A 27,237-nucleotide genomic window follows, 5' to 3' on the forward strand; every position below is an offset into this window, starting at 1 on the left:
CTGGAAAAGCCTGAAGGCCATGTGCAGTGAGAGGGATAGCTAGTAATCGGAAATGAGGTCTTACAGGAAACCATATGTCATAGGGTTCCTGGTGTCCCCGAAGTGAAAGGGCCATCGAGCCCAGTTTCATTTTCTGGAGGTTCAAACAATGAGAATGCATTGCAACGGAGAGCCTGCTACCAAACTACAATCTCATTAAGTTTCACTTTACTCCAGATAAAAATGGGATATTTGGTGTTTTATCTCCTGGGCCCATTCACCTAGGCATTTCTCCTCCCTGAAATGTCCTTCTTGACTCCTCTCCCTATGTAATTTCTCCCATATTCCAAAGCGTAATTTAAGCTCTGCCTTCCATTAAGGATGTCCCCCTAAGTGGGGATGCTCTGGCTGACCCAGAGTGGCTCTTCTGGCTCTGCGACTGGAGGCTTTTCCAGGACTTCCTCACCACCTGCAGACTGGCGTTCAGGGGAACTCTGGAGTAGCAAGTTGAAGCACTGGTGTGGATAGTTCTGTGTGTCTTTCAGGCAAGGGTATTCCTAAGTACCATGAGATTGTAAAATGAATCCCTGACTTAAAAAGACTGAGAACCACTGCCCTTGACCAGTGCTTCTCCAACATCGTATGTGCACACGAAGCATCTATATTGCATTGAAATGAAGATGACAGTTCAGTAGCCCTGGAGTGAGGCTTGGTGCTGCTGGTCCCACGGCCACGCTTGGCGGCACGATGCTAGAATAGTCCCCGCCAGCGCTGGCGTGCACACACTGGCATGCTGCTCTGCCCCTTAAGTACACTGCAGGTTTCTGGACAGCAAGGGTGCTGCTGACACTTCTTGGCTCTTTTCCTACAGTTGGGGCTCATAGAAAAATATGCACTGTCAGGCCTGCCAGATGCTTGCTCTACAGACATTACTGTGTTCATTGAACCCGAAAGAATATCTTCTCTATGTCCACTTCCTTCGTGTCGCTTAGGCCTCCAAGGTTACCACCAGGTTTTCAAGGCTCAACTTTTCCGTAACACGGAGCAGAATCCCAGAACCCCTAAAATCTTCCTCGGACAAACCTTTTCTTCCCCCATAAATGAAATAAAGATCCAACAAACCTCAGAGCCTTCAGAGTTAGTACATGAAATGTTCTCATTTGGAAGGATAATTCACTGTGTATATATATATATATATACACACACACACACATATACACATATACATGTACATATACATATACATGTATACACACACACACACACACACACAAGGGCATTCTCCCTGAGGACCTTCAGTATCAAGAAGATGGCCAGTACAGATAAATAATGTGGAGCATCAAAGAGACCAGGATAAATCAAATCAGCACCACTGGCTCTTGAAGGGGCAGGTTCTGGATAAACTGTTTAGAGCCCAGAAGGGAAGTCTCACAAAGGGCAGAAAGGGAACATTTCTAGAAGGTGAGGAATGGTGTAGGAAAACAAAAATGGGGTTTTGGGATAAAATAGCTACCCCAAACAACCTGCCACCCTCCATTTGCACAAGCTGTAAAAGAGGTTATTTACTTAGTCATGTGGACAAAGTGTTTTTAACAGCAGCTAACTATAGAGCAAATGAAAAAAAAAAAAACTTTTTTACACGTAAGACATGTGTGAAGAATGTCTTCGTGTGTGCAAAAGAAATTTTTCATGTGGTACTTAATAAATATATACACATATTATTTGCACTTATAAAAATACCACATGCAATGAAAGCTATGCATAAATATTTGTAAAAATCCCTTTATCTAAGTAGGCCAGTAACATTTAACATTTTTCAATAAATCCATACATAAAATATATACATTAGTGCCAAATGGAACATATATTTTGAAATATGAACCCGAATAAAAGACTTAGGAATCTGGAGTAAAATCCAGGTATCTGCCAAAGGAAACTTTGGAGGAGTTGTCATTTGAAGAAAAGAAACAACGCAGGGTCCCTTATCTCCCTGGACTGTTTTGCTGGTCAGATTTCTAACATCACTTCAGCTGAGCTTTGTATTTGACTTCCAGCCTCACGGCCATTTGACCTGTCAACTATTATTTTCTTTGAGGGTTTTACCACTCCACCCAAGACCTTTGCTTTCCAGAGCAGTTGCGTCCGTTTCCTTTTCACTTCACCTTAACGTCAGCCCTGGTTTACCACGCCGGCTTAAAGTGCATCCTCTAAGGTTTCAGACCCGGGGGGCTTCGCCGTGAGGACCTGAAGCTGACAGCGCTCTGGAAAGTCAAGGTCCTCTGCAGGGTATCTGCTTTGTGCCAGGATTTCCGTCCAACCTGAGCGCCCCAGGGCCCCCGGCCAGGCCCAGAGCGCCCGATACGCCCCCCCTGCCCCGGGTTCCAGCCGCCTCCCTAGGCCGACCGTGCGGGCTGGGACCTCACAGCCGGAAAACGCCGCCCTTTCCTGTCGCCTACTCATTAACCCAGGCGGAGGACTCAAGAAGGAAGAGACGGAGACGGATTAAGAAAATTAATTAACCCGGTCCAAGCTGGGCCTCCGGGCTGAGGGGCGGGGCGTGCCGCGGCGGTCGCCGGAATGACCGGCGGGCGCAGGTGCCTCCAAGGGCGGAATTTTAGGCTCCCGGGCCGGCAGCTGCGCTACTTGCGCCTTGTCGCGCGTCGGGGGCAGCCGCCACCCGCCTGTTCCAGCCTCAGGCAAGTCTCTTTAGGGACCCCGCAGGAGAGGAAACACTTCCCCCTGGACTGGAAAAACCTGCAGCGTCGGCTGTTCGCGTGCCCACTTGCTCAGCCCGCAGCCCCGGGCGTCTCCAGTGCGCCAAATCCACTCTCCGGGTTTTGGCAGCAGCTCCAAAGGGGAGCGAGCTGGAAACTGACAAAAACAAGACCTTTCCCCCGAGCCAGGGCTACGAGTGGCTGGGGGATCCGCGGCCTGGGAGGGTCGGCGCGGTCAGGTGGCCTCACTTTCCCGAGAGTCACCCGCCCGCTGCACCCTAGCTTCGCCGGGCTAGATCGGCTTGTTGGGACGAGGAGAGGTGGGCGCAAGAGGTTTAGTGCAGGTGTCCAGGGTGCGGGCGGAGTCCCTTTGTCCTCGGGCACCCAGGCGCTAGCACCCGGGGGGGCGGGGGAGTCCCTCTTTGAGGGAGCTCGCGCTAGCTTCCCGCGACCTCTCTTTGTGCCGAGGGAGCCCTACGCAGCTCCTCGTAGGGACGCCGCATCCCTAAGGGTGGCGCCCGGGTGGTAACAATGGGCGCCCATTGTATTCCCGGGGCCCGCAGGCGCTGCCGCTGCTGACCCCCTCCCGCTCCTCCGGGCCCCGGCGCAGGTACAGCGGCGGCGTGGGTCTTTCGGGGCCGCGCGCACCCTCCGCCCCGCCCCGGCCCGCCCTCTGCGCCGCCGGCCCCGCCCCGCGCGGCCCCGCCCTTCACAGGTTCAGGCTCAGCGTCCCGCAGCCGCGGGCTTAGTCCGGCTCGCATCTTCCTACACTGCTGCGGCCGGAGTCTGCCGGGAGGGCAGCGGCGGGGCGGGGCGGGAGCGGGGGCCGAGCCTGGAGACCCGCGGCCTCCGGCGCCTTTACGCCCACTCGGAGTGGATAGTGCTGTGAGGTGCCTCGCGGGCCGCCTCGGCTGGATCTGCGGGTAACGGGCAGGGACTGCGTGTGCCCTCGGGAGGCGTCTGTGCGGGGCGTCCCGCCCAGGGGCAGCGGCTGGGATCGTCTGGGTTGCCGGTGAGTTGCTGCCTGCCCAGGGCTCCTTCCTCTCTGCCTGTGAGTCTGTGGGACCCGCGGTCGTGGCCGCTTCCGGCGTGCGCGGGGTGCTAGGCTTGGAAACGCACAGGGAGCAGGGATACGGAGAGCATCGCCTTACCATCTGGGGTCCAAGGGACCAAAGGGGACGTAAAGCAGACGGGGAGGGGTTCGGGTGGCACGATCGAGACGCAGAGCTCCACCATTTGTGCCCACCACTTTTCAGGGTGGGGCTGCACGGCTGCACTGCACCCTCCGAGCTATTTTGACAGCCATTCTGGGCGCGTATTCCATTTTTCCATCTCAGAACAAGCTGCACATGGCTACCGCCCCCCTCCCATCGTGGAATGGCACCAGGGCCGCACATGGGTGCCCCGTGCAGATCTTCGATGGCACTATCCGCCGGGTACCCTCTCACTTGACAGGGGGCATTGTGGCTGGAGCTCCAACCTGCAGATCTGGCAGTTTAATTATTGTTATTGTTATTGTTATTATTATTATTATCATTATTTGACGGTGGTTCTGAATGGCTGAAGCGTTTTCAAGATTTTTTTTTCCACCTTGGAACTGTCTTGACACAGACAAGTATCAGACACGTGAGGACGAATGGATCTGGCCAGTAATTTTTTTGTTATGAATTATTGTACTCCATCCCCCTCTCGACTTCGAGAGGCATGTGTTTCATCTTATAAATAGAAAGTAGCATATTTTTTGGCAGGACCTCCTTTATACTGTACAGTCTAGGAGAGGTCAGTTTAAAAATAAATATGCACTTGAATGTTGAATTGCCGAGAGCCAAGCTGTGGCTGGGACAAGCTGCGTGGACAGCAGCATCAAAGCCCGGAGCGCAGCTGTGTTGAAAAGAGTAAAAGCCCCAGAGCGCAGCCCAGGCTGACAGTCAAGTAATTACATTTTGTTTAAAAAAAAAAAAAAAAAAAAGTGAGTGAATTAAAATGAGGGCGGGAATAGGAATGTCAGGAGAGTACTGCAACATGAATCTTTGCAGCCCTGATGTATTTGGGGGAGTCGCTGCCTAAGTGTGCTGAGGGTGTAGGGCGTTCTGGAGAGGGAGGTGCTTGGAAGGGGGAGGGAATTGATGAATGTGTTAGGGAGACAAAGATTTCCTCCCCACCCCCAACTTTTAGGCCTCACAATATTCCAGAGTTTCTTAGGGGTGCTGCTTTTTAAACAGAAGAAGAAATTTGGAGTGCAGCAGATGTCCGTGTTTGAATAGCAAAGCCAGTCTTGCAGACTTCCCCTTAAGATCACAAGGAGACAAAAGGCTTACCATGAAGTCTGATGATGGGGTATCCCTAAGGCTATCTAAAAGGCTCCTATAACATTCTAACTTAGAAAAGATCGTTTTTGTATCTGAAAATCAAGAAATGCAACGTCTCTTCTTTTCTGGACAGTTCTAGAGGTCTTCTCTCTGATACCACCTGTAATTTGCACGAGCCCTTCTGGGCAGTTAAATAAGCTAGACAGCATGTGTGTGCCACAAACCCTTTTCAGAATAGATTTAAACACTCAAGAGATACGTCGGGGCAGGTTTGAAATGCCTCGCATGGTCACACCTGGCATAAATAACCGACTATTTGGATAGTCAAGGGATGGTTGAAAGTTCTTCATTAAGTCTCCCAAAGAATGTAGATTTCCCAATCATACTCACTGAATACAACGCTGAATACCAGCCTCTGGGCCCGAAGATAAGAACTTTACAGAAATTTGGAAGTGTTTCTGGATCCATGGCAGTTTCTGTTTTCCAGTGGTATCATCTGCAAGAGATTTACATTATGAATTCCATGATTGGAACGTGGTGCTGTGACAGCAGCTACAGACATGAAATAAGATGAGCCCCCCCTTCCTTCCAAATCTGAGCAGTGAAATTCTGTTCTCTGTCTGAATGTAACATGTAAAGACCGCTAAAGTAAGGAGCGTTGCACTTTTTTTTAATTGTAAATTTAAATGTGCAAGAGGAATAAATACAAAGCCACGGGCTCACATGAGCTGGTTTGTCTCTCTCCAGCTTTTCCTTTAACGTGGTGTTTTGTTTTTTATGTCCAACATGTTCACAAAAGCTGCCCTTTTTCTCTTCTAACGTTCATGGTATTCAACAGCAATGGGGATAAGGTAGTTTTAACCTATATCACCCACAGATTCTTACCAGCCTATAAATTTTTCACAAGCTCTGTGCCCAGTAACCATTGCATGTATCCAGTGGGTGAAGTGCAATACCTAACCTGAAGAAACCCTCCAGAAAGACTGTTTTGATGTTTTCTTTTTAATTATTAAAATTCTTATTTGCAGTCTAATTTCGTTTAGGCCTGGCCTAATTTGTTTCTAACCAGACTCCTGTAGACCCGACTATTCATTGAATAAGAACCTCAATCTATTTTTAAATACAGTATGTTTGCCAGAGAACAAGGATAGTCATTTGAAACTAGTAGATTGAGCCAGCTACAAAATCTCCTTTACCAAGTGCTGGAGCCCAAGAATTCTGCTAAAACATCATGCTGTTCAGGACTTTGGATGATAAAGGCACTTCCTACATGGAGCCTGTCTGAAATGCCAAGCAGTCTTCTCAGCCCTTCACCTTGGTTAACTCATTTATTTCTAGTAATCATTCTATGAAGGAGGAACTGTTAATAGCTCCATTTTACGGGTGTGGAAGCTGGGGACAGACCTGTTCTATACATGCCCGAAATTACACCAAAAGGAACATACCTAAATATGCATATACAGTTTAACAACCCAGTATGTGCATGTAGGAGTGGCTAATCTTGCTTGCATGTCAGCACCTCTTTAGGGCAAGGAGATGGGGGGGAAACCCTGAGGTTGAGAAACCTCTCTGAGTCAGGCTGCCTAAGCTCATAGCCTAGCTCTGGCTCTTAATACTTGTGTAATTGGGCAAATTACTTAGCCTGTGTGCTTCAGCTTACCAATTATACACTGGGGATAATAATATTACTCAGAGGATGAAATGAATTTAAAAAAGAAAAAAACAGTAATTCACTCAGAACAGTGCCTGATCCAGAGTAAGTACAATAAAAGGTTGATGCTTCCTTGTTGCTTTTATTTTTTTCCCAGGTGCTTAATAAATACTCTCTTATTTAATATTCATAACTACTCTTTAACATAGAGAGTATTGTTTCAAGATGAGAACACGGCCTCAGAAAGGTTTAGTAACTTGGCCAAGGCCACACAGCGAAGTAGCTGAATCAGGTCTGGATTCAAGTCTATTTGACCTTGTACTAAATACCACACCCCCACCACTGGGAGGAGTGGCAGTAAGGCTATTAAATCTGACTCTTCTGAGGGGTTTTGGCCTCCAGCAGAGAATTCATTTCATAGTACTCTATATTCAAAGGAAAATGGTAGTAATTGCCAGCCTTGGGGGATACCGGGTGAATTATTTCATTTTTGAAGATAGTTTAATCTCACAGGTATGGCCATAGTCTTCTCCTGCAGGGGATCCAGAATCAAACCGCTAGAGTTAACGTGAGCATTTAATTTACACCATAAATGAAGAGATTTGCTATTGCTATGTGAAAATGTAGGACTCAGGAAGGAGGAAAGAAAAAAAGGCCCTGCAACATCTAGGTGCCAGGAACTTCTGGGACCAAGGATGGAGTGGAGCTTAGAGAGGACCACAACCCTGCGTTGATGTTCAGGAGAACCAGGGGCTGCAGTGTCCTGTAAGCAGTCTGGATGGTCCCGTCCTTCAGGCCAGTGTCCGCACCCAATGGTGCCTGGCCCTTCAGTCCCTGGCACCCAATGGACATTTAATACCTATTTCATAATGACACTGCTTCGGGAGGAGCTAAGCAAGAGGCAGGAGCTGCCAATAAACTGGGCAGGAAGGTTCTGCCCTTGGTGGAAGGCAGGCCTCCTTATAGTTCTGCACCTACCCTGGACCCTGCCAGATAAGCTTCTGGTGGGACAGACAGAGTAAGGAAGCCTTTGAAACCTAAGAGAGGTACCCTGGATCAGCCTGACTGGCCTCTACTGCCTTGGACTTGTGGGATTGTGATTAGGGGGGGTACCCAGACCAAAGTAGGGGTTCTGGAAAGCATGGCCCAAAGTAACTTACATTGCCTCAAAACCAAGAGCAATAGCCTTCAAGCTGTGGGCTTCCATTTGGAATCTTCCTTTCTCCTGCCCCCACCCTTTAATGGTTACAAAACAAAACAGCACCCCACAAACCAAAATAATATAAGTAGCCAAATAGTTATGTAGCAATAGTAGGGTATTTTTCTTTCCTAAAAAAAAAAAAAAAAAAAAAAAGCCTTGTTTGGCCTTAATATATTTCCTCAGTGCCAAGTTCACCAGTGTCTCATGATGAGGGGCCGAGTTCGACAGTACCTCTTGTTTCATTTTTAAAATGAAAACCCATAGTTTTAAAATATGAATCATGATACTGATATTTTAAAAGTTTACTGTTTCTGAATAGCCAGGCGAACTGAGGCATTTGAAAGCTGGTAAATTCCAAATTAGTAGTATTTGATTAATCCTTATTGCTGGCTAAAGTCATGAATGGATAGTAGAAGCCTTGAATCTCAAATATGAAATTGAAAGAACCTGATTTTCAGGGGTTTGGCTTTTGTTTGCATGTTTGAAAAAGTCACTATTAGTCTTCTAGCCTTTGATTCTTTGTTAAGCCATGTTGCAGTGATAACACATCTGCAGTTAGCTAGCATAACACCACCTAACTTGCATCCTGAGATATGAATGGCATCAGAAAAGGATTCTTTGGGAAACTGGTTTGACTAAGGTCCCTTTCTGCAGGACTTCTCAGAGCATTTAATATGCCACTGTGTTCGTTGAGTCTCCCAGGGGAGACAGTGTCCAGAGTCTCAAATCATTAGCCCACAGAGCAACCGGCAGGAGTGGTCTGGCAGGCAACCCACTCTGGGAAGCAGCAAGCCTGAGGCTGAGCATCCACTGCAGTCTGCCCTACAGAGCTGAAGGATCCCAAGGACATTTTAGAGAGTCAAAGGATTAGAGCCACAAGAACGCACTGGGAGATGTGAGCACACCTGTGGGTTTGATAATACAAAACTAATGGAAACAATCACAGAGGTGCTGTAGTCGAGAAAACAGATTCTGGTCTTGGCTCTGACCCAGGCGTAAACTGACTTCAGGGTCTCTGTCTCATAGATGAGGCGCTTGGTGCTAGGTAGTTTCAGATAACCTCTAGCCGTAGAACCCAGTGAGCTGGAATCAGTGACACCTATCAGCCTACCAGTCTTACTACTAATAATGTGAAAACTCTGGGTTGAAAAACAGACCAGTGCAGCTCTGTAGCAAAGCAGTGTGAGCCACCATGGAAGGCAGAGAACTTCAAAGTCAGGCCTCTATTTAGACAGCTTCCACATTTGGGAATCTGTCATGTTCTGGTGACAACTTGAAGGTCATATCTGTGGACACATCATTGCCAATGATAAATCACTGTGTGTTTAGTTAAAAAAGACCTGTTCTGTTCCAATGCATTATAGGCTGCACCCATTTCCTAAACAAGGCATTTTTGGTTTAATGTGGCTTTGCCATTTCAGAATGCATTTGATTTCTTTTCCTTTTGTTTCTTTTTTTTTACTTTATTTATTTATTTATTTATTTATTTATTTATTTATTTAGCCAAGAGTCAGTTCAGACGTATAACATTGATTTTAACTCAGCTGGAGACGAGGCTGTAAGCCCTTGGCTGGCCAGCTGTGTCACAAGGCAAACCCCTGCGCTTCTCTGGGTAGACTCTGCCCCCTCGTCTGTGAAGCAGTGGAAGGGGAGGGATGGGGGCACAGAAGAAGCAGACGTTTTCCAGGCTCTCTTCTGCCTGTAGACGGCTGTCATTCTATCACTCTTCCCTCGCTTGTACCCGAGGCATTTCCACAGTGTCTTGTACTTGGTGTTGTAACACTGTTTGAATGATCATCTTTTGACCCTTGCGGCTACCTAGTTAGACTGCCGGCTCCTTGAAAGTAGGGACTGAACCTGGCTTATGTCAGCTTTCGTCTCTTTTACAAACAGGACCTGATGGGAAAGCAGACGGTCTAGTCCTAGCCTGTTCTATGGTTCTGCCTGTGGCACAGTCTTCTCCCAGTGTTGTCAAGCCAGAAGTCATTTGCACTTAACGGCTTATTCAAATCCTGCGGTAGTAGGGGTGCCTGGCTGGCTCAGCCTGCTTCGGATTCTCTCTCTCTGCCCCTCCCCACTTGTGCACGCTCGTTCTCTTTCTCTCCTTCTCAAAAATAAATGAACATAAAAAAAAAAAAAAAAAAAAAGAAATCGAATCCTGCGGTAGTAAAGTTACTCCTTCCCGGGCTACAGAACCTTCACATTCAAAGGGAGGCGCCATCATCCTTCGATTCTGACGGTCATGATCACCCAGGGTTCTCTGAGAAGGAAGCCACCACCAGAACCTCCTCTGAGTCTCCTCTGGGGAGTTGCAGCCTGTTCTGAAGCTTCCTCCTGCCCGGGTGCCACTGCGGGGGCTCAGTGCCACCCGGGCAGTGCCCGTGTCAGGCTGGTACTGGGCAGAGTAAGGGTCATTGTGCTTCCTCCTGCTTGCCTGCATCTCTCCGGCCGTGACCATGTGAACCGTGGACTTCCTGATCCTGGTGGACGTATTGATCATTGGCTTCTGTCTTGTTCCTTATCCAGCTCTAGTTTCTTGGAATATTTAATAACAATTGCCTCTTCTACTGATTTGTCAGCTCATTGCCTAACAGAACTCGGTCAAGCACGTTACATGTGTGTTGTCTCCTCCTAAGAAACACTATTCCTATCTCCACTCCACAGAGGAGCAAAGTGAGGCACCCAGAGAAAATTACGGGCCTGCTTTGTACCCTCAATTTGGTACCGGGAAGGATGGGAAAAGATGATGAACATTTAATAGGCTGGTAACAAGTATTTTGTTTTTTGTTTTTTTTTAATTTTTTTTAACGTTTATTTATTTTTGAGACAGAGAGAGACAGCATGAACGGGGGAGGGGCAGAAAGAGAGGGAGACACAGAATCGGAAGCAGGCTCCAGGCTCTGAGCCATCAGCCCAGAGCCCGATGCGGGGCTCCAACTCGCAGACTGCGATATCGTGACCTGAGCTGAAGTCGGACGCTTAACCGACTGAGCCACCCCAGGCGCCCCAAGTATTTTGATTCTATTAACTTCATTAAAAAGTGTTGTTTTTTTCCCCTTAAAAATTCCCTGGAAACTAGATGTTTCTGCAGATGTAGAATCACAGACCCTAACATTTCACAGATGGAAGGGTCCTTAATTTCGGCCCTGCTCTCATTCTGACAGGATAAAACCAAGGCCCTAAGAGTTGGGTGACAGAAAGCATGAGTCCTCTTTCGGACTTTTTTTTTTTTTTTTTTCCTAGCTAAAGCAAAGAAAGAAAATCTTAATGTAAACCCAGTATATTAAATAACAGATTTTGGAAGAGGAGGAAGGAAATGGGTAGGGATGTTGGCCCTACTTTTCTGTCTCCCTTCCCTTCGCCAGTGACCCACAGGTGCCTCCCTTGAACTCTGGGAGTTCCAGGGAACACAGTGTGAGGAATCTCTATTGTAAAATGCTTTGTCTGTAATACCGAGGATAAATCTTAACAACTCTGTGGTGATATCATCTCTGTGCAGCTCACAGGCACCTGCCACAGACTGCTACTTTAAGTTAGCGTCGCCTAGAGGAGATCTACCCTAACTCCCTCCCTTCCCCGCTGGAATCCCGACAGCATCTCAGACTCAGCAGGAAAGCCTCTCCTCATCTTCGGACTGATTAATTCAAGTTGTTCTAGACTTCTTCCTCAGACCCAGCCCCACCTGGCCTCACCATGAACTCTAATCACATGCCTCCTTCTTTCCTTGGGACTCTACAGATGCCCTCTCACCTGACAGCTCGCCAAATACTTAAAATAACTAGAGGCCCTGAAATTTTTCTTCATCTCACCAAGAACGGTTGACGATAATTTTCCCAGCTCATGGAAGTCTCATTTGTCTTCAAGCCTGGGAGAATTGCACCTGGAGAGAAAGGGGGCCTGTACATTTATAGGAGAAGCTAGCCCTGTGCCAGAGGAAGGAATTATCCTGAGTCAGCTGGAGGTGGCAATTCCTTCCCCTTGTGGGGACTGTTTACAGGGTGGACACGAACCATTTTTTTTTTTTTTTAATTTTTTTTTTTCCAACGTTTATTCATTTTTGGGACAGAGAGAGGCAGAGCATGAATGGGGGAGGGGCAGAGAGAGAGGGAGACACAGAATCGGAAACAGGCTCCAGGCTCCGAGCCATCAGCCCAGAGCCTGACGCGGGGCTCGAACTCACGGACCGCCAGATCGTGACCTGGCTGAAGTCGGACGCTCAACCGACTGCGCCACCCAGGCGCCCCCACGAACCATTTTTTTGATGACAACCACAGACAGCATTTAAGGAGAAAATGAAAGTGGTTATTTTGGCAGTTAGAGTGGTTCCCCTCCTTCGTGTTGAGTTTCAGCAGACGTTCTGGTTTTTCATTTGGTGTCAAGATGATACTTTGCGTTTGCATAGCACTCAGCTCTTATAATCACCTTTAAGAGAAGCGGGTTGGGGGTAATTATCTCCATTTACATGGAAGGTAACTGGCACATATGTGTGTGTCTGGAGTTCTCCAAGGAGCCTGCAAGCCTGGTTCAAAGTTTTAGCTTCTCCCCTAAGGCCTAGAACCTCAGTGAGGGCTCTATTGTTTTGTTTGCCAAAGTGTTCATTCATTTGATACGCGTTTTTCTTAAGTACCTGCTCTGTGCTAGTCCCACATTGATATTCAAAACAACCCTTTTCTGTAGAATGTCCATTATAGTTTCTTGAGGTTTCTTTGTACCTCTTGGGCCAAATAATCCAAATTTCCCCCTTAACCCACTTCCTTTTGAAAGGAAAGGTCAGGAGAGCGAGCTCATTGTTTCTCCCAGGGCCTCATTCTTTAAGATTGACTTAAATATAACTAGTGGGTCTGCATTCAGGGGAGTGTATTGTCAATTTATTCTTGAGTCTTGCCTGTCTCTCTGAGATGCTATTTGCACATTGCAGTCAAGGATTGACATCCTTTCCCTTTCAAATAGCACGATAACAAATATTCTCTGCCTTAATCCCAAAGATCTGTAAGAGCCTATAGAATTACTGTGGCTTGCATTGATAGGCTGTAAAATTCTTACCCAGCATGGATAGAGAAAGGTTAAAATGCCTTACAGATGGAAAAATGAAAGAAAGCTTTTGCCACAAGAGGCCACAGCTCCTTTGTTAAAAGATTTCATTTATTTTTTCCTGTAGGAGTCATAGAAAGACTCTATCTTGGATTTTCAACAAGGAAGGCAGGGTTGAAGGGGAAGCAAGACAAGGCAGTCTCTTTCAGACTTTCTCATTTGTCCCTTCATTCAACATTTATTCAGTGCCAGCTGTGAATTAAATATAGTTGTCTCTCCCCAAAAGAAGGCAACCTAGTGGGAGACACAAGCAGTGACGGCAGCGTAGTGTGATAATTGGTGGCTTTGAAGTATAAACAAGGTACAATAGGGGCGTCTGGGTGGCTCAGTTGGTCAGACGGATCATCTGACTCTTGATTTCAGCTCAGGTCATGATCCTACAGTTGGTGAGTTCAAGCCCCATGTCAGGCTCTGCGCTGACAGCACAGAGCCTGCTTGGTATTCTCTGTCTCCCTCTCTCTTTGCCCCTCCCCTGCTTGTGCTCTCTTGCTCTCTCAAAATAAACATTTAGAAAAAAAAATAAACAAGGAACAGACGAGGCTCAGTTTAAGAGGCTTTGGGGGAGCTGGTGGGAACTATCAGCCACAGGGGTAGGCAGGACCCAAATGGCTTATTCTGTGTCCAGGTTACAAGGGTGGGCATGCTATCGAAGACCGAGAGTGACCAGGTTACTCGGGCATTGTCGCCGGCTCACTCAAGATGAGGTTGGAGGCAGGGAGACCAATGGGGGGCAAATGCGCTTGTGCAGGAGAGAGATCTTGAGGGATTAAAAAAAAAAAAAAAAAAAGGCTGAGGCAGTGGCGTTGATGAGAGGAGACAGCTCTGGGCCTTGTTACGGAGAATGAGGCAGGGAGACTTTGTGGGGGACTCCCTGCCATTTACCGAGAGAGGAAAGTACAGAAGGCCTGTGCTAGGTCAGGGAAGGGGGAAAGAAAGATGGCACGTTTGTGTGGGGCGAGTTGAACAGGAAGTCCCTGGGGGAAGCCAAGTGAAGTCTCAAAGACTGGGGGAGAAAAGACCAATGCTGTCTGTGAAGGAGCAGTGTTTTTTTAGTGTGTTATTTGTTTTAATTTCCAATCCGTTGTATACTGATACTAGAGTGCAAAGTGAGTACCTCGGGCCCACACCCAGCTCCCATGCAAGCCAAACGACACAAACTTGTCAATGGCCTGTCCAAGAAGAAGAAGCCACTCATCATGGGCTTGATTGTTATGGCAATGTCAAAAGGTTTCTAGTAGCTTCCTTTTGATTTTTTCACTTCTCTTGTCACTAGAGGAGACAGTTGAGTCCACGTGTGGGGGTGTGATTGCAGGGGGATTGTGAAAGGTTGGGGGAGGGACAATAACCATCCAACCCTGTGGAAATGCCATATCTAAGGCAGGGGCTCAAACTTTTTCTGTAAAGGGTCAGTTAGTATTTTAGACCGAGAGGCCCACATAGTCTGTCACAACTACTCAATTCTGACCTTGTCATGTGAAAGCATCTCTCCCAGGGTTTCCCAATGCCAACACTACTGAGAATTGGAGCCAGATAATTCATTGTTGTGGGGGACTATCCTGTGCATTGCAGAATGTTCAGCATCATCCATGGTCCCTCTCACTAAATGCCAGTGACACCACCATCCCCAGTCCTGAGAATCAAAAACATCTACAGGCATTGCCAAATGTGGGGGTGTGAAGTCACCCTCAGTTAAGAACTACTGAGTTGTAGACAACATATAAGTGAATGGGCATAGATGTGTTCTAATAAAACTTTATTTACACAAACAGGCCAAGGTCTGGATCTGGCCCACTGACTATAATTTATCAATAATAGCTCTTACTCATAGCACCTTTGCCCACCTTATTTTTATGGAGCTTACCACCTATCTGGAGATATCAGGCATAACATCACAAAACAGAAAAATAACAAATGCAGGCTCTTCAGGAGTCCTAAGAAAGCTTCTGCCAATGTAGTACTGAGCCTGGATTATGTGAGGTGAGTTGGAGAATTTCTCTGGGAAGGAAGTGACTAAAGCAGCTCTTGGAGGATGTTATGAGTAAGGGTCGATGGTAAGCAGGTGGGAGGATAGTCCGTGTAAGGAACACAGGGTTCTTCGTTTCAGAAAGTTAGGGGGGAAGTGAAGTGTCACTAGTGAGGGAAGGGAGCCATTGTCCCCGGTGAAAGCTGTGTGGTTGTTGTCAATGGCCCCATGCACGTGCTTCCTCTGGGAAAGAATTAACAGTGAACACTCTTTTCTAAGAACAGGATGTTTGTTTTTCTCCTTGAGACTCAGGGGGCTTTCTTACGGCAAAATTTTCGTCTTTAGGCTTTTCTTTCGCATAAAGTCAAATTCCTTTTGAGATCCTCTTTGAGAAAATTCTTTTGGTTGTTGTCTAGGACCATTTTATTGATTCTTGCTTCCCAGCAAGGTTAAGTTATGATGGGGCTTTCTGCCTCTCATTGATGTTGAGACCATAGTGTATCACTTCTTCGTGCTGTCACAACTCAAGGCAGGTAGCCTGCAGAGGACATTCCATTCTGAACTCACTTACATGCAAGTCCTCACGTTAGCCAACCAGCAGCAATTAAAGAGCCCAGACTGTGGAGTCGAGCTGTGGCAGAAATCCTAGCTCCTCCATATTTTGGCTGGTTGACCTAAGAGTTGGGCTTAATCTAAGATCGCTTCCTGAGAGGTGTTTTCTAACACCTACCTGGCCCGCAGCAAACACTCAGATGTTTGCCATTAATATAAGTGTGAATTCCTTAGAGAAGCAGGCATTTCAAACTTGCCGCTTCCTTGAGGAGCCCCTGCAGACTTGGACTGGGGGGTGGAACCTGGGAGCAAACCAGTTCCTCTTTCATGATGGAAGGTGTAGCAGGGGTTATGGATTTAAACACTTCTTAACTTGATGTTCACTGTGTGCCACGTGTAGTGGGAGGCAAACAGGACCCAGCGTGTGTCCACAGAAGAGCTCTCGGCCCAGTCTGAGGGGACATTCATTCATTCACTGGATAAATATTTGTGTACAGATATTTACATACAAATGACACGGGAGAGCCTGCCTTGGAAGTGGGTGGAGAATGGGATGGCCACTGCCAGCTTCCACATATACCCAGTGCTGGTATGATTGGAGATGCCATGATTCAGCCCATCCAGTGAGAATGAACGGTTATCGAGGACCCCAGCAGGTTGGGAGAATAACATGGAAGGCCCCCTATCTGTCTTTTCACCCCATTAGGGAAATAGAGCATTCAAGGGGCCTAACCTTTGGGGTCAAGTTCTCTTTCTGTATTGATACTGTCCCCGCAACTTTGCAGATCAGGTGGGATCCATTAGTTATGGAAGCATGCAAGCAGTTCACATATCCACCAAACTCTAGAGTGCCTGCCTTGGTCCTCCTGACTAGCCCTGAGTCTGTGCCCCATGTAAAACTAGTCATGATAGGGGCGCCTGGGTGGCTCAGGCGGTTGGGCGTCTGACTTCGGCTCAGGTCATGATCTCACAGGTCATGAGTTCGAGCCCCGCATGGGGCTTTGTGCTGATGGCTCAGTCTGGAGCCTGCTTCGGATTCTGTGTCTCCCTCTCTCTCTGCCCCTCCCCCACTCACGCTCTGTCTCTCTCTGCCTCTCAAAAATAAACATAAAAAAATTAAAAAAAAAAAACTAGTCATGATAAATGAGTCGGCATTTCAAGAGAACCTGTCCTTGTCCTCCTCCTGCCTTGCTACAGCTGCTGGGGATCGATGTCCCTATTGAGTCCTCCCCAGTAACTGATTTTAACAGGGAGAATAGGTGTGCCTTCAAAAGTGTAGACTCTCGAGGTGGATGTGCTGTCTTCCAGTTTTGCTTCTAAAAAATCTTTCAACTAGTACAATTAGAGCCCATAAATGTGAGGTGTGTACACAAATGAGCAGTGAGTCCCCCATATGGTATTTGTGGGTTGCTACAAAGCAGGTCGTAAAAGAAAAATAAATACAAGCTGTAGCTGAATCATAAACGAGAAGTCCATTTATAGGTAAGTGAAGGTGAGATGTATCACCCTTTCTGAGTGGGTCCATAAAATGCAGTCTGTTCAGTCTGGCTTTAAGTTCATGTGCATGAAAGCTAGGCAGCTGGGGGCTGAGCGAATGGAGTTTCGCTGTCTTGTCACATATAGCTATGTCCTCGGTTTGGATGATGTAGGAGAGGGTAAGAATCTAAAAATAGAAAAGGCATCTTATCTTTTTAGGGGTAGAGTAAATAGACCAAAAATATGAAAAGCATCTCTTCAGGATGCTGTTTATCGGGTGTTCTCTGGTTACATTTTTTTCCCCTCTTGGATTTTGATTGAAGTTCAGTGTGGAATTTCAAATACTATCATTTTTTTTTCCTGTGAATTTCAAATTCTTTGGAACTTGAGTAAAAACACAACCATCTTCAAATGGAAAGTCTTCTAGGTAAGGTCTGTGAGCGTTTTCATAGGCGAATGTGACAGGAGGCCATGGGGAAATTGGCAGCGATCATACTCCCCAGTAGGAGACTCAGAAGGAGCAGAGGCAAAACACCACACACCATGCACCACTGAGGAGGCTTGGGACCAGGGCTGCTCCCTGTGACAGCCTCAGACCTTGATCGCCGTCCCCATCCCACAGCCACCCTTTCCATCTTTGAGACACCCGGGGTCTCCCTTGGAGACCTTCTCCCTTGGAGAAGCCAGTGTCCCTGTAGCTGCTTCTCAGCTTCTCTAGGGCCTCAGAGAATCAGTTAATCCCTTTTCTATTAAAGTTTAAATGACTCCTTGAGATTCCTAAAGATTTGTTTTCCCTCGCCCTGAGTTTTCTTTCAGTCGCTCCCCTCCTTCAGCTTCTCACATGTCACGACCAAGTTCTTTGTCTCCCAGTTGGGACGCCTCAGAACATGTAGGAACATGTTCCAGGTAGCCTTTATCCCTTCCAAAGTGTGGAGTCCAGGATCAAATACAGTTTTTCGGGGCTTATCGCTGTGGAGAGAAATACCCCGAAGATGGTTGGGGGGGTGGAGAGGTTCTTGACTGAGTCAACATCCTCCTTCCCTGGGACTGATGGTTCAGATTTGAAGGAGGAACATGTCACATTTTTGCTTGGGGCCCAGGTGGTGCGACAGCGCTGTGTCTGGATGTTAGGAAAAAGGGAGGCAAAGTGAAAAGTGATGAGAAGGTAGGATGTCCTTGGAGGATGTGACAACCAAGCAAGAAAGGGGAAGTCCGGTACATGCTCACTTCCCGAAAGTAGAAGAAAGGAAAAGCCTGGAGGTCCCTCAGGATGATGTCCCCACCCCCCACCTGCCCCTGTCTTTATACATGTGTGTTTTAAATTAACGTCGCAACCTATTTTGCAGGATGCAAGCACGTGTTTGCTCTCTTTCTCCACTAAGAATTACTCTAAAAATAATTAGTAGACCAACCAAACATTCCTTTCTTAAAATAAATGGAATTTAAAGAATCTAAACCTCTTTGTTCTTTTCGGATGAATTGCCAGTCCTGTCAGCTCTTAAGTGACTCAAGAACTGATTTTTTTGTGTGTCACTTCTTAAGAACCCCCTGTTCCCCGCCCCGCTGGCCACTGCCCTGCTTTGGTCTTTTTGGCATCATTCTGTTTACCAAAAGGATGGTAAGGAAATGAATCAAAGGGCTGCTTTAGTTTTTTCTTCATTGAATTATTATCGTAGCAGTGATGATTTCTCTTATTAACACTGTCACTCATGCTTCATTCAGTCACCAGAAAATGGAATTGGCCAGCTTGGTGCAGGAAGGATGGCCCTGATACTCTGCCATTCTTATCAAAACCATGACTTTAACTTCCCCTTGAGTCCTTCTGTGTCCTGGAACGCTTGAGCTTCTCCCAGATTCCTGTAAGTGGGGGCCTGTGCATTTGCAGCTGGACCCATGTCCCCGCATCTGCCAGACATTCTCTCTCACCTTGATAGAGGGTGACAAGCAGCTGACTGGGATGTTGACCCCCTTTGTTGGCAAATCTAACCTCTCCTCAGTGCCCCAGGACTGGGACCTTTGTTTTCTAAGGGTTCTAATTTCCCAGATAAATATGCTCTCCAGTGTCATCGAAGGGGGGAAAGAGCAGCAAACAGTGATCCAAGAAGAGAGAGAAAAGGATTAGCCCTCATGGAGAGTTCAGATTTCAGGGTCAAGAGGAAGGTTTCTGAGAAAAGGCCTATACATGGAAAGATTTCTGTCTGTCTTCCTCTCTTTTTCTTGTCTTCCTGCCTTCTTACTCTCTGACTTTCTGTCTTTGGATTTGAGGAAGATAGAACAGAGGAATCATGGCAACACAAAGCAGGAAGGCCAGGAGAGCCCCCGAGTGTGGACTGGCAGCATCCTTTGGGTGGTTCAGTACTAAGTGTTTATGATGGATGGTAGAGTCTTGACTGATAGTAAAAGGCTAACAATTCTCTTCATTTGACCTATAGAACACCCAGAGGGCTGCTCACCGATTCTGGTTCTGTAGCTCATACCTGGACCAGTTGTGTAGCTCATATCCTCTCCCCACTCCATCCTACGGCAAGTAATCCCACTTCTTTCTGGGCAGAGGGCAAAGCCTCTTGGGTGTTGCCTGATTCAGGCTCTCCCACTGGGATTCATCCTCCCTCTGCCTCCTGCCTCATCTGTCAGCTGCCAGCAGCCTCTTGGAGCCCAGGTCTCCTTTTCTGCAAGCAGTGAGCCAGGGACAGGATTTCGTGTTGAGTGTTAGGGACCATCCCGTTCTAGAGCATGGCCCGTGTCACTAGCCACCGCCTGAACAGGAGCTGCACGCCCAAGCCCCAGTGCCTCCTCTTGTCTGTGCTTCCCTCCACGTGGACACTTATGCCTCTTGCCTTTTCTCATGTCTTTGTGACTAAAAACCCTTCTCTTAGGAGATCTTTTCCATTCTGCAAAGTAACACCCGTGCTGTCTCTTCCGTGAGTCCCTGCAGGAAGAGGCGATCTGTCCCTTGGCCATGCTCCGGTGAGACAAGGTCAGCCCTCTTCTGAGGTCTTCATATACCCACAGGCCACCACCCTACATTTTGGCTTTTGAACACAACCACCACAGACATGTTTACATTATGATCCAGTAACAGGTTGAGTAGACTTTTCAGGACCTTTGTATAAAATTCGCTCCGAGGTGCAGCCTGAAGCTTTTAAATAGCTAATGGCTAATTCATTCAGGTGGTTCGAAAACCCAAAATCATACAAGGATATACAGTGAGAAGTTTCTCTCCCACCCTTGCCCTATCCTGTCCATCCCTCCCTGTGGGCAGTCACCATGATTAGTTTCTTGTGTGTGCTCCCAGAGATATTTTACAGACACACAAGCCAATGCAAATGTATCGATATACTTCTGCACCTGTCTTTTTTTCCCTGTAAAGATAGATATCTTTGAGCTCTTTCTGTATCAGCGAAGAACTGTTGAATCCTTCGTAAGACCTGTATGATATTCATTTGTAATCGATGATACCTTAATTTATTTAACCGGTCCTTTATCGGTGGACAATTAGGTTGTTTCCAACTCCAGACTGTTATATCCTCCTGGATTTGATAATCTGGTGCATGTATTATTTCCCCTGTGTGCAAGTTGGGTAAATCTCTGTAAGTGGAAATCTGGTGTCAAAGGCAACCAGCTTCCAATGAGGTGGGATCTGTTTCGTGCTTTCACCATCGGTATATGCAGGGCCTGACCCCACCCTTATCGGCCCAGTGTGTTATCACATATTTGTATCTTAAAGAGGCTTTGGGATGCACCTCCTTCATAATTTGGGAGCTGACTGAATTTCCAGCGAGTGTGATTATTAAGAGACAGGACCTTAAACTCTGGAGCCTGGCGACTTGGCTTAGTGCCTTCATAGCCACGTAGCCTTGGCAGAGGGGACTCAAGACTCATTGTCTGGACCTCAGTGCATCATTTATAAAATGGGGATATTAACAGTAGCAGCCTGATGGGTTCTTGTGGGTGAGCTGGTACATATCCAAGGTTGGCACAGTGCCCAGAACATAGAGATGCTCTCAGTAATATTTAGTGTTGATGGTTCCCGGGAGCATGCACATACCCTCCCCGGGACCAGCTCTTTTGTTAACAGCTAAGAAACTGTGCCCATTAGATTTCTGCATTAGCAATGACAGAGAAGGTGCAGAAAGAATAGTCAGGCCAGGAAGGGAAAGGGACATTGATGTATGTTGGCTGATAAGCCAGGGAGCCCAGGATATCCAAAAAGGAGGGGAGGAAGCAGCCAGTGTAAGAAATCCTCATTATTAGATCAAGCATGGTTGCCCCTGAGCTGAAAAAGAAAGATAAGATAAAGGGATGGGATTAGAGCTCTGTTTCTCCAACATTATGTTGCAAATAGCAGCTCACCTAAAGTTAAAAAGACATTTTTGTCCAAAATTCCTTAAAAAAAAAAAAAAAAAAAACTTCCAATGTATGGGAGCTCAGAGCACTGGTACATAGTAGAAATTCAATACAAATTGTTTGCAAAGCTCTAGAAGCCTACATCCCTGTCACACAATAAACACTATGTAAATATTTATAGAAAGAAAAATGTATCTTCTCTTCCGCTCCAGGCTCACTGCCTGCAGCTTATCTAACCTTCACTCACCAAGCCTTTTCTTCCTTTTTTTCTATTTTTTGTCCCTTCCTTCCCACCTTTGTGTCTGTGACTCTGATGTAAAACCCAGCTTCTACCAGTCTGAGCTGGCCTCTGGCGAAGGGCCTGCAGTGCCTGTGGCCGTGGCTGTGGCCGTGGCCTGCAGGGACTGAGGGCAGAGCCTTCTTCCCCTGAGCCTTCCGGGTGCAAATGTTTCCTCTCCCTTCTCTCCCCAGCGCAGCCAGGCGCTGTTCAAGTGAAGGGCGATTGTGAGTGATCCGGTCAGCGGGGCAGGGAACTGTTCTCTGGCTGCATCCTCGTGGCATTTTTCTTTTTCTGCCTGATTTGAAGTGCCCTGCCCCGGTTTCTGGCCTCGTGTAAGCCTGGCTCCACCAGCCAGGCTGACCACGGGCAGCCCTCATTTGCCCCTGAGTTGGCGGTGGACATGCTGTATCTTTCCCTGGCAGCTGTGCTCCTGGCCGTGTGTGCCGTGGACACCGCTCCGGTGGGCAGCTGTCCCTCGGGGCTGCCTCCCACCTCCTGGGGACCCGGTGCCCTGGCGGCTCCTGCAGGCCACCATCTGCCACGCTGTGCCCAGAGGTGCAGGAAGGCAACGCCAGCTACCCCTGAGTGTCAGGGCCCCCAGGCTGTCGTGCACTTACGGAGGGAGGAAGTCCTGCCATTGGGATCCAAGGCTTTGGAGTTGTGACATTTGCTACTGCCCCCAGACCCAAATTAGCGTCAAAGCCGAGAGAACATCCGGACCCACCAGCCTGGCTTCTTAGGCGCATCTCCATTAGTAACAGTGTTTCCATGCGATCCTAACCTCAAGTGGGAAGCAGAACCAGGGGGTGCCTCTGTGTGGCCACAGCAGCAGCACTTTGGGGAGGTTTGAACCAGGTCCTTACTTGGGACGAAAGGGAGAGATGCTGAGTGTGAGGTCCTAGGTGGCAGCTTCAAGGTCGGCTCACTTGAGGTGCAAACCCTCTTGTGCTGCGTGGACCACCTTCCCACGCACGAAGCCAGGGCGGGGTGGGCCTCTCCAGCTTATCATCGGTCCCTGCCTTGTCCAGTCTGGGTGCAAGCCACTTCCCAAATGGAGCCTGTTGGTGCCTTGCCACTGGGTGCCAGAGCACGGTTCTTTCCACCTGCCACGGGATAATGAACTCAAAATTTTTATGCGTATAGCCTCCAGCTGCTACAAAGCAAATGTGGCTGGCTCTCTTCAAGCCACCATCCAACTCAGCTCTTGGATATTTATTTATTTATTTGCTCCTCTGCCAGTGGGGAGGAGAGCCCAATGGGAGAGGTCTCAGCAGAGCATTTCAGGAATTCCCGCGGTGGGAAAGGTTTTTAACTTCTTCACATCAGCTGATGGGACCGAAGAGTCAGAGGATTTATTTTTAAGAGATGAAGAGTTTCTCATCTGTAAGATGAGAACCCAGAGCCCCACACCTCCTGGCTTAGCACTTCTCATTGTGTTAAGTTTCATGTGCAGGGAGGGTGTGTGCATTTTCTATGCTGGTAACACACTACCAGAAACTTAGTGGCTTACAACACCACCTAAGTTATTGTCCCACAGTTTCTGTCAGTTGGGAGCCCAGGCAGGGCTTAGCTCCAGGGTCTCATCAGGCTGGGAGACAGATGCCAGGGGGCTTTGCTCTCATCAGAGGCTCAACCGGGGTGGGGGGGATCTACTTCTGGTTCCCTCAGGTTGTTGGCAGAATTCATCTCCACGGGCCCTCCCTCAGCACAGCGGCTTACTTTTTCAAAGCCAGTGAAAGGCACCTTTCTCCAGTCTGCTAAGATGGACTCTTTTACCATGTAACCTAACCACAGGGTGACATCCCATCACCTTTGCCACATTCTGTAGTTTAGAAGCAAGTCCCAGGTTGTGCCCACACAGGTGTTAGTACCAGGAGGCACATCATGGGGGTTACCTTGGGGTGCCACCTACCACAGGGAGAGGACACAAACTTTATCAGGAAGTGTTCCAAAAGTATTTCTAAGACCCAGCCAGTTGTAGATGATCACACTGTTTTTTGTTTGAAAAGAATCAGTTTTGTTCTTTTCCTTCTATCTCAGAATGTCTCCAAGACCTGAAAGCCTTGACAGCCCAGTTTTCTGTGCCACACCTCGATCCCAGCTCCGGCTCTGTCATGAGCTGACTGTATGTTCTTGACAAAGGGTGATTTATTTTGTGAGTCCTGAATCCCTATTTTCTCATTTGTGCGACTGGATTTTGCTAAGATTTTGTTGGCCACTGGCACATAATAGCCGCTGTCACTTAGTAAATGGTATTTCCAACCCCTTTCCTTATAGGACTATTTGCTGCATTGCATTAGTTTTATTTAGATACAGAACTCAGCAACAAAATATTATCAAACAAAAGGGAAAACATTTTAAAGCAAATCTACTTTGTATCTAAGGAGCTGAAATCACTCTGGTCAGTGCTGACAGCAATTCTTATAATAGAGAAAAATCTAAAAATCTTAGGCATGTGCAGAAAATTGTGTCCATGACCATGTTTAGAAAGTACTGATGTCATAGGTATGAGTTTTCTTCATCTCTTTCTTTCCTCTTTTTTTTTTCCCCCAGAAATAAGACCAAGATTAGTAGACCCTTAGTAAAAGACCCTAAGATTAAAGTTCTTATCCTACTTGATGGAGGGAAAAAATAGAGTTTGGCTTTAGATAGGAACTGGTCCTGCCTTTATTCACAGGCTCTTGAGAAAGAGGCAGGCCCAGTGAACCCTAAAGGGTCAGCCGACTATAACCTGCTTTGGTTTCCTTTCCAGGTTTCTCTCCGCTGTGGGATGGGTTGGATGATGTAACTGGCTCTCCAGGACGCCCCACTTGGCTGTGACTTCAGGAAGGCCTTTTCAACCCAGTCTCATTTCAGAGCCACTTCTAGAAGCTCCTTGAGAAAAATGATGTGATAGATCCTATCAGAAAGGATATTCGGAGCTTAACATCAGCGAAGAAAGTGGCCCTTTTCCCTTTTGCAAAGTAGACCTTCTCCAACTCCAAAATGCCCGCCAAGACCCCAATTTACCTGAAAGCTGCCAATAACAAGAAAGGAAAGAAATTTAAACTGAGGGACATCCTGTCCCCCGACATGATTAGTCCTCCTCTGGGAGACTTTCGCCACACCATTCACATCGGCAAAGAGGGCCAGCACGACGTCTTTGGAGATATTTCTTTCCTCCAGGGGAACTACGAGCTTTTGCCTGGAAACCAGGAGAAGGCCCGCATGGGCCAGCTGCCCGGGCATGGCGAGTTCTTCCGGGCCAACAGCACGTCTGACTCCATGTTCACAGAAACGCCCTCCCCGGTGCTCAAAAACGCCATCTCCCTCCCGACCATCGGAGGCTCCCAGGCGCTCATGCTGCCCTTACTGTCACCGGTGACGTTTAATTCCAAGCAGGAGTCCTTCGGGCCGGCCAAGCTGCCCCGGCTTAGCTGTGAGCCCGTCGTGGAGGAGAAGGCCCCGGAGAAGAGCAGTCTGTTGGAGAACGGGACAGGCCACCAGGGAGACGTGTCGTGGGGCTCCAGTGGGTCCGCGTCGCAGTCCAGCCAGGGCAGGGACAGCCACTCCTCCAGCCTCTCCGAACAGTACCCCGACTGGCCGGCCGAGGACATGTATGACCAGCCTGCCCCGTGCGAGCTCGTCAAAGACAAGACTAAATCAGAGGAGTCCCTCTCCGATCTCACGGGGTCCCTCCTCTCCCTGCAGCTCGATCTGGGGCCCTCGTTTTTGGATGAGGTGCTGAATGTCATGGATAAAAATAAGTAACAGACACCACCAGCTCTTGTCCTCGGGGGTAAAAGGTATCATCAAAAAATAAGAACTAAACCAACCACAGTCGGAGAGAAGAGCTTCACTGGCTATGTTTGCCACTGTGTGATAGGTTTTCTAAAATAATGTTCCTACAAAGTATTTTTTGTACCTGTTATGCCCTGTTTGCAAAAACAAAACAATAACAACAAAAACTGTCCTGGCGAAGTGAGTCCGTCAGAACCCATTTTTTTTCGGTGGGTATTGCTGACGTTCAGCTCACGTTTTTTTGCTTCCAGACACGTTAAGAAATCTGGCCCAGCCAAGGTTGGCACTAGCTCGAAGGGCTGCACAAGTCACATTAAAGAACTTCACAGTACTCTAGCATTTCCTGGGCAAGAAGAAGTCAAAGTTTATTTAACACCTAAGCCTTTTTTCTAGACTCTTTTCTATATTACATCATTTGGGCTCGCCATAGCAAATTCTTCGGTGTTAAAACTATTCTCTGTTTTCACATTTGAACAACTTTATGGGTTTGGGGGATTTTCTTGTAGCTCTTATATATCCCTATATATTATATCTATATCGCGAAATTTCGACTGTCCGCTACATGTTGGTAAGACACAAGCAAAGTATTACTGTAACTAAGTTATTTTTAAAGTTAAAATATATTTTTATGTGCCTTTGGCTTTTTATTGCAGAGTCTACATTTTATAGATATCACATCAAATGTTGTCATTTGACTTGTTTCCATTTGGGGTCCCATTGTAAGCTGCGTATGTATATGTTTGGAAAAGTGTATTCATATTTAGCTTTATCTCTTTTTCTTCATCTGTTAATCATACTTTTCACAGCAACCAACAATGGATTGTAAAGTATAAAGGCACAGGTTACTCAAGATGCTTCTGCAGAGACTGTGGGCTACACCATATAATGTTATTTGGAAATATAGGTATTTTAGTACAGTACATACTTGCATTACATAGGTACTTCATGCAACACAATAAAGAGTAAATGTTAAAATGAAGTTGCTTGTTTATAGTAATAAATAAAAACATAAGAGAATAATAATATTTTCCTTAAGTCCAGGACCAGAAAAATTGCTTCTCTGAAGTATATGTGAGCCTTTAAAATAAGGTATGAGGTGATTTCCATCCACTCTGCAATTTTGATTATTTCCCAAAGCTTTGAGATTCCAGAAACAGCACCCCTCAATTTTAGGAGAAATGAGCGAGATCAGAATTTTTTAAAATATTTTGGGGACAGTGTAAGTCGGGCAGGAGCAGAGAGAGTGGGACAGAGGATCCAAGGCAGGCTCTGCACTGACAGGCTGACAGCAGCAGGTCTCCCGGGGGGCTCGCACTCACAAACCACGAGATCGTGACCTGAGCTGAAGTCAGGCGCTCAACCCACAGAGCCACCCAGGGGCCCCTCAGAACTTTTTAGGTCAATCGATGCCAGCTTCTCAAAATTCATTTCTGTGCATCTCTTACTTTAACACACTATGGCAAACTCTTGTAACCCCAATCCCATCCTTGTTGGACAGATGTTTCCTTGCTGCAGGTGCCATATAAACAAGATTAAGGAGGCTAAAAAGAGGGCAGTAGAGAACACTCCTCTCTCTCCCCCCACCCCCACACCAAGGAGGAGAGATGCCAGAGGATGTCAGTTAAGGAACGGGAACAGGAAATGTACACAGCGATTCCTGCCCTGCTGTCAGCACCCTCCTCCCCCTTCAAAGTCAAACACTTGCACATCATAACTTTCATTTCTCCTTGAACTGTATCCTGAAATGACTTCCTCTCTCAGACATTTCAATGATTGTCCCACCTGGTTTGGAGCTGTTGCAATTCTATCATCCGATCATCTAAAATAACCTCTGAACTTCAGGTGAAACACGGGACAACTAACCACATAGAAGACGAAACCAGTTTCCTTGGAG

General features: G+C 47.2%; 1 protein-coding gene across 1 annotated transcript; it reads left to right on the top strand.

Moving 5' to 3' along the window:
- The first annotated feature begins 2,872 nt into the window (after positions 1-2,872).
- On the top strand, positions 2,873-26,322 carry CDC42EP3 (CDC42 effector protein 3). Its single transcript, XM_043604150.1, has 2 exons — positions 2,873-3,705; positions 24,316-26,322. The coding sequence occupies exon 2, from the start codon at positions 24,549-24,551 to the stop codon at positions 25,311-25,313; it is 765 nt and encodes a 254-aa protein (XP_043460085.1). The 5' UTR covers positions 2,873-3,705; positions 24,316-24,548; the 3' UTR covers positions 25,314-26,322.
- The last annotated feature ends 915 nt before the right edge of the window (positions 26,323-27,237 follow it).

The sequence above is a fragment of the Prionailurus bengalensis genome, chromosome A3 (genome assembly GCF_016509475.1).
Source record: "Prionailurus bengalensis isolate Pbe53 chromosome A3, Fcat_Pben_1.1_paternal_pri, whole genome shotgun sequence".
NCBI classification, from domain to species: Eukaryota; Metazoa; Chordata; class Mammalia; order Carnivora; family Felidae; genus Prionailurus; species Prionailurus bengalensis.

Coding starts and splice junctions, on each gene's coding strand:
- CDC42EP3 (XM_043604150.1), top strand. CDS start 24,549: ATGCCCGCCAAGACCCCAATTTACCTGAAAGCTGCCAATAACAAGAAA.